We start from the raw sequence: 14478 nt of genomic DNA on the forward strand, positions 1-14478 counted from the left end.
TAATATGATGAATAATGATAATTTCATTGTGGTGATATCAACTAGGATGAGTTACTGTTGAAATGACTTCAATTCCTCTTCAAAATCAATACCAAAAACCAAAAACAAAATTAGATACAGAATACCCGAAAGCAATCTAGTTACTATAACTTAGGATTTGGTACAACAGGAGGGGCAAGCACCTAGATCTACAGGCAAGGACTTAAAGAACTAAAAATTTATTTGAATTCTCAACAAAGGTGTGAAATATAATTCAGATTTTGACAGGAGTATGAAAACAAAAAAATCACCATGTACATCACAGTAATTCTCTGTAATACCAACAGACTTAACAAGTCCCCCAGAAAAACCTCTATATAAATGAAATCTAAAAGATCAAAACTTTGAAAAAATGGAGGCTTAAAAATGGGGGGAAATGGTTATACTCCTTGATAAGAAGGAATTAACTTTAAGAAGAAAGCATGTAGCATGACACATTTAAGCAGTTGGACTCCAACACCAAAAAATGAGGCACCAGGGACAAGTTCTTTCTTAATTTGACTCTACAAGAATGTACTTAGTATCTAGGCTGTGATTTTCTTTCCTTTAACTTTATCCTTGAGGGTTCCCTTATATTGTTTTGATAAATCCAATGCATCACCTGCAGTTTGTTTCTTCCGCTTACTAATGCTGGCAGGATTACCAATGGGACCTGACCAAGCTTGGAATGGTTCCTTTGAAAAGGTGTAGGAGGTTGAACCCAAAGAGATGTCAGAAGGAACAATATCTGGATCAATGTGATTAGAAGATCCCAAAGGAAAGCCAAGTTGTCCATCTTCATGAGGTGGAGGGAACTTTTCACTCTTGCTCTTAGCATTTGCATGAGTGATTAAACGCCTTCTCTGTTGCACACATCACAGCAGCCAATAATCAGTGTTACTTTTATACTTCCAGTCATAATTGTACAGATTTTCAATTGCCAATTATTAAAAATGAAAATTATTAGAAGGAAAACAGCATAATAAGGCACCAAAACATAATCTACTATGATCAATAGATAGTAGTAATTTTCTTCAACATACATCAACGTTGGATTGAAGCTCAGCATTGGCTTCAAGAGCAGGAGCACCTTTGGCAGACCGATCACGCAACCGATGCTTCTTTGCACCATCAACATGAGCTTTGCCTGCAGCTCTTGATCTGGTCATCCATATTTGCAGGGAATATCGGTCAAATATAATAAGATCACCAAATTAAAACTAGCAGATGTTAATCAAAATGAACAAAGGAACACTCTGCTGGTCACTACATATGTATGTCATTGTGTGTGTTGGGGTCTGTAAGTTGAAGCAGAGTGTGGTTAATCTGCTCACCATCTCTAGTGTTGTTCAGTCATAACATTAAAGCATGGAAAGCTATAGTTTGGCACCTATTTAGCTAATATAAATAAAGAGAACATGTAAAAAGTTTTTCAGTCTCCACTTTTTGTCATAAAAGGTATTTATGATAAGTGTAGTTGAATAATTCAGATAAAATTAAATATTATTATTAACTACACCTTATATTTTTTAACCTGAATGTCAATACCTCCTCCAACCTTTTTGTCCCAACCCCCTGCTTTTTAAATATATATCTTTTTTAAATGTTCACACGTGCGTGCATCAAGCAAACTTCATAGAAAAGATACCTCCTTGCTTCATCATCCCGTCGTTTAGCATCCATTTCCTTTGTTGGGGGATATTTTGGAAGACTAAGAGGATCACAGGCATAAGGTTCTGTGGTAAAGAACTGCAAAATAATAGGAAGGTTGAACAAAATACCAAGGGTTTGATTTAAAAAAAATGGAAAAGATATCTAAATTCAACAAAAACAACATCTACTTAAGATTCAAGAGAAGTTTCAATTTATTAAGATTAATTTTGGAATAACATCCCTTATGGTGATTGTTTAAAACATGTCATCCAATCCATCATTTGGGATATTCATATACTTGTTACTCCAAGGAAAACACGACACATTGAATTAACTTCCAAGGTCATCCAAACAACACCATTTTACATCAAATCAAACTTGTAGATCTTATTCCAAGAAAGGCATATCATCCAAATGATACAAAAATTACAATGTTTTCCTCAGACAACATTCAAGATTTGAGGGACCAGTCTCCTAAAGCAGCAGTTCACAACAATCATGCGCATTTTTTGGCATAAGATATCAGAGGCAAAAAGCTGAAGAACCATGCCCCCAAAGTTTTTTGTTAATAATAGAAGAACCCACTGTCAATCTTGTAGTTTAGGATCATATAATAAAACTAGTGATTCATCACAAAGGTGCTCAAGAAGTTCAACATACGGCTTATTTTATGTTTCATGAAATAGTCCCGAATATGTGCTTTAGGCAATCTACGGACACTGAGAACAGATCAGGATCCAATAGATGTCTAAGTAGCATGAAATAATAATATAAAAAAACGAGTTTTCAAAATCCCACCTCACTTCTTAGAGCTTCTGAGGCACACTTTCGTTCTGCTGGATCAATTGCAAGAAGAGTCTCAATAAGGGGCAGAGCTGAAGGTGGAAAATCTTTAAATGTCTCTTTTATACACCTCTTGTATGGATCTCGAGGTTTAAACAAGGTAGCATTAGGCATCTTTGACTTCTTCCAGTACTCATCAGAAGGTGATCCACAAAGTTTGTATATCTTATGCAGTTGTTCCACCTGGGTAAGTTATCAGGAAAGGGTCAGAAAATATCCAATGAAGATTACAAATAACCAGCAAATATGGTGCAAGTAATATATTATTAATGCAAATTGCAATACAAACTCCTTCAAACTACATAAGAGATGGAAGAGCTAAACATAAGATCTTGTATATCACTTAAAAAGTGTGATTTGGGAAAACAGACAAGGGGGTGCATTTAAACAAACAGAAATCTTGTAAAGATAATGTTTCGTAGTTATTAGTCTGCATTGCATAATTTGATAACTGAACCAAAATTATTATATCTATCATCATAATCACTAGTAGTGCTGCAAGAGAAAGTCTGGCTGGAAGAGAAAATGCTGCAAGACACTAGTCCTAGCATGGTCGTAGCTATCAGAATTGTATTACTCACTTCAATACTCTTGTGTTGTGGTCAGTTAATCCTGTGACATGTTTGTTGGGCTCTGGATGATACATTAGAATCTTGGCATTTCCTTGCTGGTTACCTCTCAGGTTCTTAGGGGCAATGTATTTATGAGGCAGGGTATGTACTTGTGATTGTTGGGAGAGAGTGTTATGGGTACTTGGATTTTGTAAACAGACCACGGAACTGGTTACATTGCATTTATGTGTACAATAGGCAATTAAAAGTCATACAACCAACTGGTTATGCATAAGAGGAAAACATATTTGTAAATCGCTTTCTTCAGGTAATACTGGTACCAGCTTATACTAATATACCATTATCATTGCTGATAAAAAAAACTAGTGCTAAATCCTTAAAAATGCATGCCTTGATTTTTTTCTCTTCTTTTGAGGGAGCATTGCTTTGTACACCATTAACACACGGCCAAATAAAATGGACAAACTGACATTTTAACCAGTCAACCAAGAAAAATGTTTTAGTAATAACATTTTGAATTGGTAACAGGTATGCAGCTTCGGTGTGTGCAATTCTCTTGTTGAGAAACATCTGGTTATGCTCCAACACTTCATTCCTCCCTAGAAGAAGTTTCAAGTAAATATCTTATCGATCAACATTCAACTCATAAGAATCATGCTCCTTTATAGTATTCTAAAATTTGTATCTCCTTTTTACCAGTTTTTGTTTTCAATAATACGTGTATGTTAAAGAAGCTTGAACAAGGGATATAAAGGCAAAGGTACACATGCACAAATGAAAACCAAAGGTACAAGGGTTACATCAGACGGGAAGTAGCTAGTTACAATCTCTTCCACTAGATTTTACATCATCTACCCTATAATTTGATTTGTTCCACTTTCACCCATCATGTTTCATGAAAGATTTCCTAAAAACTAATTTAAATAAAAAATATTAAGCAAATATTCTCAACATTCCTCCTTGCCTTAATATTTGTTTATTTGAATTTCATATTTGATTCTCCTTCTTTTAATGCTTGATTTCCTCCTTTTTTTTTCTTGTAATTCTAATCTTTCTCTTTCTTTCATGAGATCAGTTGGAGATCCCACTTCGACTAGATATTAAAGTTGGGTGCAAACCTCACCTATAGGCCGGTTTTATAAAGTTAAGTTAGACTTAAAGTTCACTTCTTAATATGGTATCAGAGTCATTTAAAGTCTATCCTAGCGAGAGTTTATTGGGCCTATCGTGCCACCCGCTATCGGATCGCTATCGAACCACCAATAAATATATAGTCACACGCACGAGTTGGTAGCCTAGGTGTGAGGGGTGTATGTTGGAGATCCCACATCGACTGGAGATTAGAGTTGGGTGCAAACCTCACCTTATAAGTCGATTTTATGAGGTTGAGTTAAGCTTATAGTTCACTTCTTAATGGGATCATATCTTCATTTAATTTGACATTCTTCATGCATTTCTTCTTTTATCAACCTCATCTTTTTGTCTATTATGAATTCCATGTAGTAACATTGAACCTTTGATGGATGTTAGAATATGGTTCTTCCTCTACTTTCTCCTCTTGGACATCAAACTTTTTCAAGAGACATCTATCTTCTTTTAATTTTGATCTTTCTTTTATATCTTCTTCATTTGTATTCAACTCCTCTTTAATCAAGTGTTCCACAACAAGTTGTTCTCCATTCTTAATTCTTAGTTTAGAAATATAAGATTTGTTGAGTTCTTTTAAAAGTTATCGATCACGCATCATATGGTTTAGTATCTATAAGCCAACCTTTTGTAAATTTGTTGGTTGTAAAATATGATGTTGGTTCCTCTTCTGATTCGTCCTCTACAATCTTTAAAACTTCTTGAGGGTTTTGAGTTTTGCATATCTTTTCTGCATGTCCCAATTGACCACATTTGTGACATTTTGCATCTCACATCCATCAATACTTGTTGTGTTAGTGATTATTTTTCTTGCAATAGGGACAAGATCGAAAAACATGTGTTGTTGTTTTGGTTGTATTTGCTCCTTTTGTAGTTCTTGACTTCGAAGTAAAGCACCATCACAATCTTCTCTCATCAACCTTCATTGCCCTTGTACTTGCAAGGCATGAATCACTTCTGTCAAGTTAAGATCCTTTGTGTTTCCTAACAAAATAATAGATGTTTTGTATCTCTCCGGTTACCTAAATTTTCTCAACTAGTATGGAATTCGGAAACTCCTTACCCAATAATTTTATCTTGTTAGCAGTACCCAACAATTTGTTCGAGTATTCCTTAATTGTCTAAAATTCTTTCATCCTTTGCAGCTCAAACTCCCTTATCAAATTTTGCACTTTCATGCCTCAAATATTCACGTTTCCTTCATATTCTCCTTTTAAAAAATCTCTAATGTATTTGGGTGACCTTAGGGTCATGATTCTGGTGAGAATCATTTGTGAAACACCAACAAACAAACATGACTTCACCTTAGCGTTCTCTGTCCTTTTTTTTTTCTTTTGCATCTTGATTTCAGCCATGATAGGATAGCGGATCAACAATGTAATCTTCTTACACAACTTCCGATAAATCTAGCCCCTCTAGATAAGTTTGCATACTTATAGCTCATAGATCATAACTTTCACTAAAAATGGAATACGACTTATGAGAAATTTCTTTCTCCTTCCATTCCATAGGTCTCGTGACAACTATTGCTCTAATATCACTATTGGGATTTTGGAAATATAAGAGATATGTTATATGGAGGAGCTTGTGATTTATTTTATCCATGTACTCTATATAGAATAAAATGTAACATAATATCAAATATTAACAATATCCCAATCTAAGCATCCTAAATCTAAATAATAAATAAATATTTTTATCTTCATGTAAAATATATTTTAAAAAAAACTTAAAGATTTCTTAAATATTGATTTAAGTAAAAGATGTTAAGCAAATATTCTCAACAAATGGTTTATTAAATCATGCAGTAACTCAGCAATTGGTTATTTCTCATACTTTTCAGTTTCTTAGTTTATTTCTCATTGATTACATGTTTTCATATTCATTGCAGATATGCATAATGCCAGCCTTCCAAATGGAAGTACAGTGTATAAGGATTGGATCATAGTACACAGGCTGACCCTGATGGTTGGGAGGCAGAAGGAGTTGCAATGCAAAAATTAAAAGGTTAATACATGCATATTTAGAAAGAAGAATGTTCCATTAGGATATATAGCTTCTTTTTACTATTTCAAAAACATAAAATTTGTTGGATTACCACACTAACTGTTAGGCAAAGATTTTAAATGAAAATTCCTATAAATCCAAATAAGACAATTTAAGATCTCACCTCTGTACGTCCAGGAAGAATAGGTTTCCCAGCCAATAACTCTCCTAAAATGCAACCAACACTCCAAAGATCGATGGCCACACCATATTCTGTGGCACCAAGAAGTAACTCAAGAGGGCGGTACCAAAGGGTAACTACACGATTAGTCATGGGATGGCTGCAGTTTGGATCAAAGAAAGACGCAAGGCCGAAGTCAGCAATTTTAAGTATCCCTTCATTGTTAATAAGAAGATTTGATCCTTTAATATCACGGTGAAGTATGTTTCGACTATGACAGTGCTCAAGTCCTGATAGCAGTTGATGCGTGTAACATTTAACCTGCAGTAGGAGACAGTATTTTGGAGACATCAAACACAGCAAATTGAAAAGAAGCCAAAGGGTATCTTCTATTTCTTAGATTATTAAGGCAAACCTGGTCTAACCTGGGGCTCTGTAAATTTTATGTCAGGGCTTGCAGCAAGTCCAGCTAAATCATGCACCATGTAATCAAACACCAGGTACAAACTCAAGGACATTCTGGATGTAACTAAACCTTCTAGCTTTATAACATTGGGATGATCCAATCTTCGTAAAATAAGAATCTCTCTGGCCATGAATTTTACACTCTCAGGTTCCAAATTGTCAAATCGAACCTTCTTCAGTGCAACAATCTTACCCGTCAAAGTGTCTTTAGCTTTGTATACATTACTATAAGTTCCTTGACCAATCTAATAAGGAAATTTAAAGAAAAATAAAACAAGAATGAGAAGAACAGAATTTGGATCTCAATATGCAGACTCAATTGGACTTCAAACCACATCCACACGTCCCTGATATGGCAAGACTCATCAAATGCATTTCCATTTAAGTTAAAAGTAACACAAGCATCTAAATAAAATTGAAGTTCAAAATTTTTGCCAATCAATACAAACCCACCTTATCAATTTTCTCAAATGTGTCAGCCTTTCGCGGAATCCACCCGCTAAGGGCTTCACCACACACTGCTGTTAGCCAAGGTGGCCACCCAGCTGCTACTTGCTCCCCCTGCAAATGCTTCGGTGGATTACTTAGCCTTGGATTTGGCTTTGATCTTCTTCTGTCACCTTTTGGCCCCCGGACTTCATCGGCACCACCACTCCCTTCCCTTCCCTTCTCTTTCTCCTTCTCCTTCTCACCATTCAGAGCCTCTACCACGTTCTCCTCAGCTCTGCTTGAGGACACATCATCAATTTTCTTGTTGGATTCAACACTCACACTCTTCTCCTCCTTCGCCTCGGAGATTATTCCCGATGACACTTCTCTCCCAATCACACACCCCATTAACTCTCCTCGAAGCCAAGCTTCATTCCCTTGACATGACTCGCTCTTGTAAGGGTTTCGGATCACCACACTAATCCAATAACAATAAAAAAAAAGGTAAAACACGAGCATGATTATATGATCACGATTATAACTATTACGAGTAAAAAACATTTTACCCTTGATCAACCTGGTCATCCTACAACAATCGGTAACATCATCCGGGGAAATAAAAACACTTAAGCATCAAGTGACGAATGAGAAGAATTTGGAATAAAAAGCAAAGCTTATTCCCGTCTAGGACGATCACTGGCCCAAAAGGTGCAGGAGTACAAACATACACACTGACCAATTATGAATTCAGTTGACCGTCAAAGTGATCTATCTACATACACAAAAGGAAAGTGAAAAAGTACAAATTTTTATTTTCATTTATAGCTTCCCAGATAGAGGAAGCACGTGATGGGTTGAGAAAAAAAAAAGGGCAAAGAAGAAAAACAGAAAAAAGAGCAGGGCGGTTGCAGAGCGTGATAGAGAAAGAGTAATTGGAACTGGGGTTTGTATTTGAATAAAGAGAAAGAGGTTGTTGTCTTGTCTGAGAAGTGTGGGCACTGTGTTACCTGCGTTTGTTTGTCTGGTGATGTTGTTTGGTCCTTTTGTAGCTCTCTCCGAGACGAGACGAGGAATATAGAGAGGATGAGATCTTCCAACTCTCATAAAGTCAAACCTCTACAAATCTCTTTCTTACAACACCCATTTCATTTCTTTTCTACTTCTTTCCTCTTTCCACCTTCCTAAATTCATGCCTCTTATTCTTAATTTCATTCTTGTGCCCAAATAAATTAGGGAATCACTGGAAAAAGAGACTCACAAACCAAGGACCCAAATGATTGCTAATTATTGTTATTATTTTTTCATTTTGAATTCTGTTCAAACTGATATATAACATGTTTGGTTGGAGGAAGGTGATGAAAATAAGGAGTGATGGAATTAAATTGATTTGTTTGACAAGACCAAAATTAAAAAAAAATAGTTAAACAGTGGTTTATTTTATTTTATTTTCGTTTGTTAATAAAACATTTTAAAATTTTATCTATTTATTTTATTCAAAATAGAAAAAAAGTAGGTAGGGGAAAAAAATAAAATAGAAAATAAAAATACGTGCACATAGTTTTTTTTTTTGTTAAATCAATATATTTTTTAGTGAGGACTGGTTTTTTTATATATTGAAATTTATGTAAGAATTTTACTTTTTTAAATGACTTATTTTTGTTTCTGAGGTTATAAAGTGCTGATTAGTGTTTGTTATTTTCTTTTTTGAAAGTAAAATAATTGAAATAATGGTACTTATAATTTTAGGACCGATTTAATGTTTTACTTTGGTGGAATGAAACACTAGTCAGGAATTTTGTTTTGTTTTGGAGAGAATGGACTTTTTTTTAAGAGAAGAAAATAATGAAACTAGTTCTTTCTTATAAATTGGTAAGTTACAAATTTAAATTGTACTGACTTAGTATAAGTGAAACATTCAAGAATTATGAAATGTAAGTTAAAACCAAGTAAACTCATCCTACTTTAAGTTTAGGTTAAATGAGTTTGAGTTCATTTATAGAGAGATTTACATATTTAAAAAAATACAATTGAAATATATATATATATATATATATATAATAGATAAATAATGTATACAAAAAATACTCATATAGATGAGTTTTACAAAAACAATTATTATATATAATATTTTTTGAAAAAAACATGGGAGTAACATTTTCGAAGTTATAAAACAATTACATGTAAATCTAAATTAATCTTCACAGTTGCATTGTATCTACATCATTATTTACTCATTCATCAAAATACGATTATCGTAAAAAATGGAAACACAAATAGTATAGAAGGTAACTTAACAAAAAATTTGCAAAAATTCAATAAACCATTCACACTTAACATTGTCTCACCAAGTTTTTACAACATTAATCATTATTTCCCCAAAGAATTTTAACTTCAAATCTCATCTATTAAAGTCTTGGAACCTCCAATTCGTATCATTCATGGAAGATAAGTATCCAGCAAGTTTTCCCATAAACTATAATTCATGACCGAAGTCTCGCAAGTATGAACGATCATGCAAAATTCGTATGCAATTAGTAGTTCCTTGCACATATTCAACAAAGTACTATGCAAAAAAATTCAGTAGTTTATAATCACTTGATATATTTATCTACACAATCAAGACTACTAATAAAGTTTGAATAGTTAATTATTAGATACTAAATTATATTCAAACCAAGTTAGTTTATCACCTAACTAACATTCTCACCAATCATACAATTTATTTTTAAATACTAAAATATCTATTAGGACATAACCTTTAATGTTTTAATAATAAGAAAAAAAATATCGTATAACAATAATAATATTTGAAAGTATTTTTAAACAATGAAACATGTCATATAAAACACGGGAATATTTAAAAAAAAAATCATTTGTGATAGTGATATAACCAAGAAAAACTGGTAATGTATATTATCGTTTTTTTACTTAAATGATAAGATGTTGTTTAAGAAAAACTTTGTTGCTTGAGTAAAAAAAATCTAGAAGACGAAAAGTTATATTTTTTTAAGTCATTTTTTCACATTTCTATCACCATCTTTTTTGTTATACCTATTTCCTTTCACACACAAAATAAAATAATTCCAAAAATCACATTTATAATAATTTATTTAAAACTACTTTTGATTTAGATAAGGAAATTCTATTTCAAGATTTCACCAATTTAACATGATTGTTTGTTATTGTGGTAAAACATGATTTTAAGATATTATGATGTTGATATAATACATTACTTTAATAATTCCGTGAGACAAACAATATAGTTTTGTTGAAATTTTTTTCTATGACGGAAGCACTGAGAATATTTTATACCAATTAGACATGAATAAAAATATAAAAGATTTTAATATCACCTTAAAAAAAACATCGGTTGATTTTTTTTTTTCACTCAACTTTTTTTTTTATAAACTTTCAACTCATACATAAATTCCTAATAAGTCTATGTAAAACTTTATATAACTCTTATTGATATTTTGTACATTAATTTATTTTTTACTAACTTAGATGTTTATTTTGTAATTGTAATGATTGTAGATCATGAGGGGATGATAGTGGAAATTTAATGTGGACCACAGGGCTGCAATAGTAATATATATATATATATATATATATATATATATATATTATAATAATAATAATAAATGTTATTTATATAGCAGTATCACTATTTATAAGGATAGAAGTAGGAAAGGTACCGTCATAGAAATATAGAAATAACGTGTTTATAGCATTTTATATAGGATAAATGAATATTAGAAAAATATTAGATAAAAACTTTAACTTCATAATAGTCTATGTAATTAAATTTATTGGATTTAATTTTATTAAATGAACAAGTTAATTATTTATATTAATGCTAGTTATTATATTTTTAAAATTTTTGATAACTTGGACATTAAATTATAGCATTAAACATTGTATTATTGTTTAAGTTTAACGTTTTTAAGTTAATAACTTAAAAAATATATTTCATAACAATTTTGTTATAAGGTAAAATACAGAATGTTTTTTGTAATAGAAGAAGATACACAATTTGATTATTTAAATATCACTCCACATATTTTATTTAATTCTTACATCCTTACGTATATAATATATATAGTGTGTTTGGGATGTTTTTGGCACTAAAATCAGATACATATGTATAGCAACAGAAAAACAGAGATATAAAAAAAAAAAAGACACACTGAATACATATATTAGTAATTATTAATATTAGATTGTGATGCCTTTGAACTTTTTCTCAGCCTCCTTATGATCGATGACTCCATAATCAGGACGCCTCCCATCGGAGTTTGGCTTCATTTGCATTTGCAGAGAGGAAGCGGTTGGAGTCTGAGGCCCTTTGGTCACAATCTTTTTTAGCTTTTCACTTTCATTAACCAGATTCATGTTCTTCTCATTTTTTCTTGTTGCTGCTCTGGGCCCTCCATTCCCATTTTCCTCAGGCCCATCATAGTAGGGCTTGCTGTCATATTGTTTGGGCCCATTCCGCATTGCAGCTTCTTTCTTCAGCATCTCTATGGCCTCGTCAATATTATTCGTGGACTTACTCAGTGGAGTCCCTTTTCTTGGTGTTTCGCTCCAACCTGGAGTGTTTTTCGGCCCATCGAGCTTGTTCCCTTCTTTGTTGTTCGGGTAATTGCCATAGCCACCATAATCCTGTCGAGCTGGGCTTGCGCCTCCAATACCATATCCATTGTTATGAACAGGGATCTCAATGGACTTGGGTTTCGGCCCATCATTGCTGTAGTTACCGTAGTCACCTCCATGTCCATCATTGGGCTTGTACCCTTCTTTGTTGTTGTAGGTACCATAGTCATCACCATATCCATTATTACGAACAGGACTACCAGTGGGCTTGGGCTTGTACCCATCTTTGTTGTTGTAGTTACCATAGTCAGCACCAAATCCATCATTATAAACGGGGATCACAGTGGGCTTGTACCCCTGTTTGTTGTTGTGGTCTCCATAGTCAGCACCATAACCATCACTATAAACGGGAGAGCCACTGGGCTTGGGCTTGGGCTTGTACCCTTGTTTGTTACTGTAGTCTCCATAGTCAGCACCATGTCCATCATTATAAACCGGAGTGAAACTGGGCTTGGGCTTATAGTCTCCATAGTCAGCACCATATCCATCATTATAAACGGGAGAGCCGCTGGGCTTGGGTTTGGGCTTGTACCCTTGTTTGTTGTTATAGTCTCCATAGTCAGCACCATATCCATCATTATAAACCGGAGTGGTAGTGGGCTTGGGCTTATAGTCTCCATAGGCAGCACCATATCCATCATTATAAACCGGAGTGGAAGTGGGCTTGGGCTTATAGTCTCCATAGTCAGCACCATATCCATCTTTATAAACGGGAGAGCCAGTGGGCCTGGGCTTGTAACCTTCTTTGTTGTTGTAGTCTCCATAGTCAGCACCATGTCCATTATTATAAACGGGAGAGCCACTGGGTCTGGGCTTGTACCCTTCTTTGTTGTTGTAGTCTCCATATTCATCGTTATAAACAGGGGTGAAAGCGGGCTTGGGCTTATTCTTTTCTTTGTTGACGTAGTCTCCATAGTCAGCACCATATACATCATTATAAACCGGAATGGAAGTGGGCTTGGGCTTGTAGTCCCCATGGTCAGCATGATATCCATCATCATAAACAGGAGTAGCAGTGGGCTTGGGCCTGTAGCCTTCTTTATTGTTGTAACCATAAGGTTTGGGCTGGTAGGAGTGGCCCCAATGAGGTGAAGTAACGGGAATGGAGGTTGGAGGATGAGGTTTACGTGGGGAACGTTCATTTTTCCATTCATCATCATTCTCGTACTCATAAGGTCTCCTACCAATTGGAACCTGTTTCTTCTTCTCTACGTACTCATCATCACCACTGTTAAATTTAGGGACAAAAGGAGCAAATGGCTTTGTAACAGTTTCACTCCTCACACCATTACTGCTAGTATTGTAGGTGGATATGGTAGCGCTTTGGTACCTGAAACCATACAGAGCCATGCCTCTCTCTTTTTCTTTTTACCTTAAATCTCCTGCAACTTCCCCTTTTATATAAGAAAAAAAAGATGCTGAAACTTTGCGTTTCAACTAAGCCTGGCCCCTATTAAAATAGCATGCAGGAGATTCAAAGTTATCTTGATGCATTAGATAAGAGAATCATATGCTACTTTAGTCGCAATTAAGATTTTATTCATGTTCTTACATTCACCATATATTTAAATGCCGTGTGTGAAATCCATCAAGAATCCTATTCCGTCAATAAGCTAGTGGATGGAGGGTTGAATTAATTCCACTCATTTTTTAGTGACTATCATTGTTTTTCTACCATGCTCCTTCTTGTTGGACTCCAACATCAAGAGAATCAAGTAAAGCGGAAAAACCACTACAAAAAGAACTATGTGAATGGATTTCATTTTCAGAAAAGAATCTATGCAACTCTACACTTCAAAAACTATTATTCACACTGAGAATATATAAATTTAAGAGCTACGAAAAATTAATACATAATTATATTATAAATTTGAAAAACGAAAGAGTTTAATTCTTCACACTGAATTCAATCTAGGTCCCTCACTGTGCTCTGCCTAGTGGACATAATGATGGCTTCTCTCAATTAGTTAACAAATTTATGGTAGCCATATATTTAATAAACTACTAAGTAACCTACAACTTCATTAGTCTATCTATATATTGCACAATTTTAATGTACAAAGTTGTTGTGGTCGTCGTATCTCTAAATTTATAGTAACATCTCCATGATGAAGTGAAACAATGAAAGCAACCTTCATCAATGCCACAAAATTTGGTGATCAATGAGCTTAGAAGCCTCTTACAATGCCACTTATCAGAGGAAGCACGCAAGTCAATTACACAATCGCAAGAAAAGGTTGAACTATATATTAATAACATTTAAGCCTGCAATCATTAACTGATTTTTTTTTAATAGAAAAAAGCCTTCACAAATGGGAAGCAAATTTAGTATCAAGAAATATAGAATACATAGGATACAATACCTTAATATAACAATTCAGTTGGTGGAATAATTGCAATTAATGTTTTAACATGATTCAATATTAAATCAAAGAAAATTAGGAATAACAACGTGGGTTTGGCAGCTCAGAATAGGTTCATATGGCGTTTGACTCACAAAATGCGAGTTGGACTGGTGCGTTTGTCCTGCAT

General features: G+C 34.0%; 2 protein-coding genes across 3 annotated transcripts; both read right to left on the bottom strand.

Moving 5' to 3' along the window:
- Nucleotides 1-202: 202 nt before the first annotated feature.
- Nucleotides 203-8666, bottom strand: LOC137829876 (putative serine/threonine-protein kinase At1g54610). 2 transcript variants are annotated; one of them, XM_068636852.1, is made up of 9 exons: nucleotides 8301-8596; nucleotides 7860-8065; nucleotides 7318-7771; nucleotides 6825-7109; nucleotides 6403-6720; nucleotides 2470-2697; nucleotides 1667-1767; nucleotides 1062-1179; nucleotides 203-881 (listed from the first exon to the last, which is right to left on the bottom strand). In XM_068636852.1, the coding sequence occupies exons 3-9, from the start codon at nucleotides 7699-7701 to the stop codon at nucleotides 564-566; spliced, it is 1752 nt and encodes a 583-aa protein (XP_068492953.1). In that variant the 5' UTR covers nucleotides 7702-7771; nucleotides 7860-8065; nucleotides 8301-8596; the 3' UTR covers nucleotides 203-563. The 2 variants fall into 2 exon arrangements, with proteins under 2 accessions (XP_068492953.1, XP_068492952.1); XM_068636851.1 differs by lacking the exon at nucleotides 7860-8065 and having other exon boundaries at nucleotides 8301-8666.
- A 2664-nt stretch (nucleotides 8667-11330) lies between these two features.
- LOC150025975 (uncharacterized) lies at nucleotides 11331-13371 on the bottom strand. The gene has a single exon (XM_090304384.1). It carries the CDS (start codon nucleotides 13294-13296, stop codon nucleotides 11509-11511), a length of 1788 nt encoding a protein of 595 aa, XP_090160510.1. The 5' UTR covers nucleotides 13297-13371; the 3' UTR covers nucleotides 11331-11508.
- Nucleotides 13372-14478: the final 1107 nt, after the last annotated feature.

The sequence above is a fragment of the Phaseolus vulgaris genome, chromosome 7 (assembly GCF_051622355.1).
Source record: "Phaseolus vulgaris cultivar YP4 chromosome 7, ASM5162235v1, whole genome shotgun sequence".
NCBI classification, from domain to species: Eukaryota; Viridiplantae; Streptophyta; class Magnoliopsida; order Fabales; family Fabaceae; genus Phaseolus; species Phaseolus vulgaris.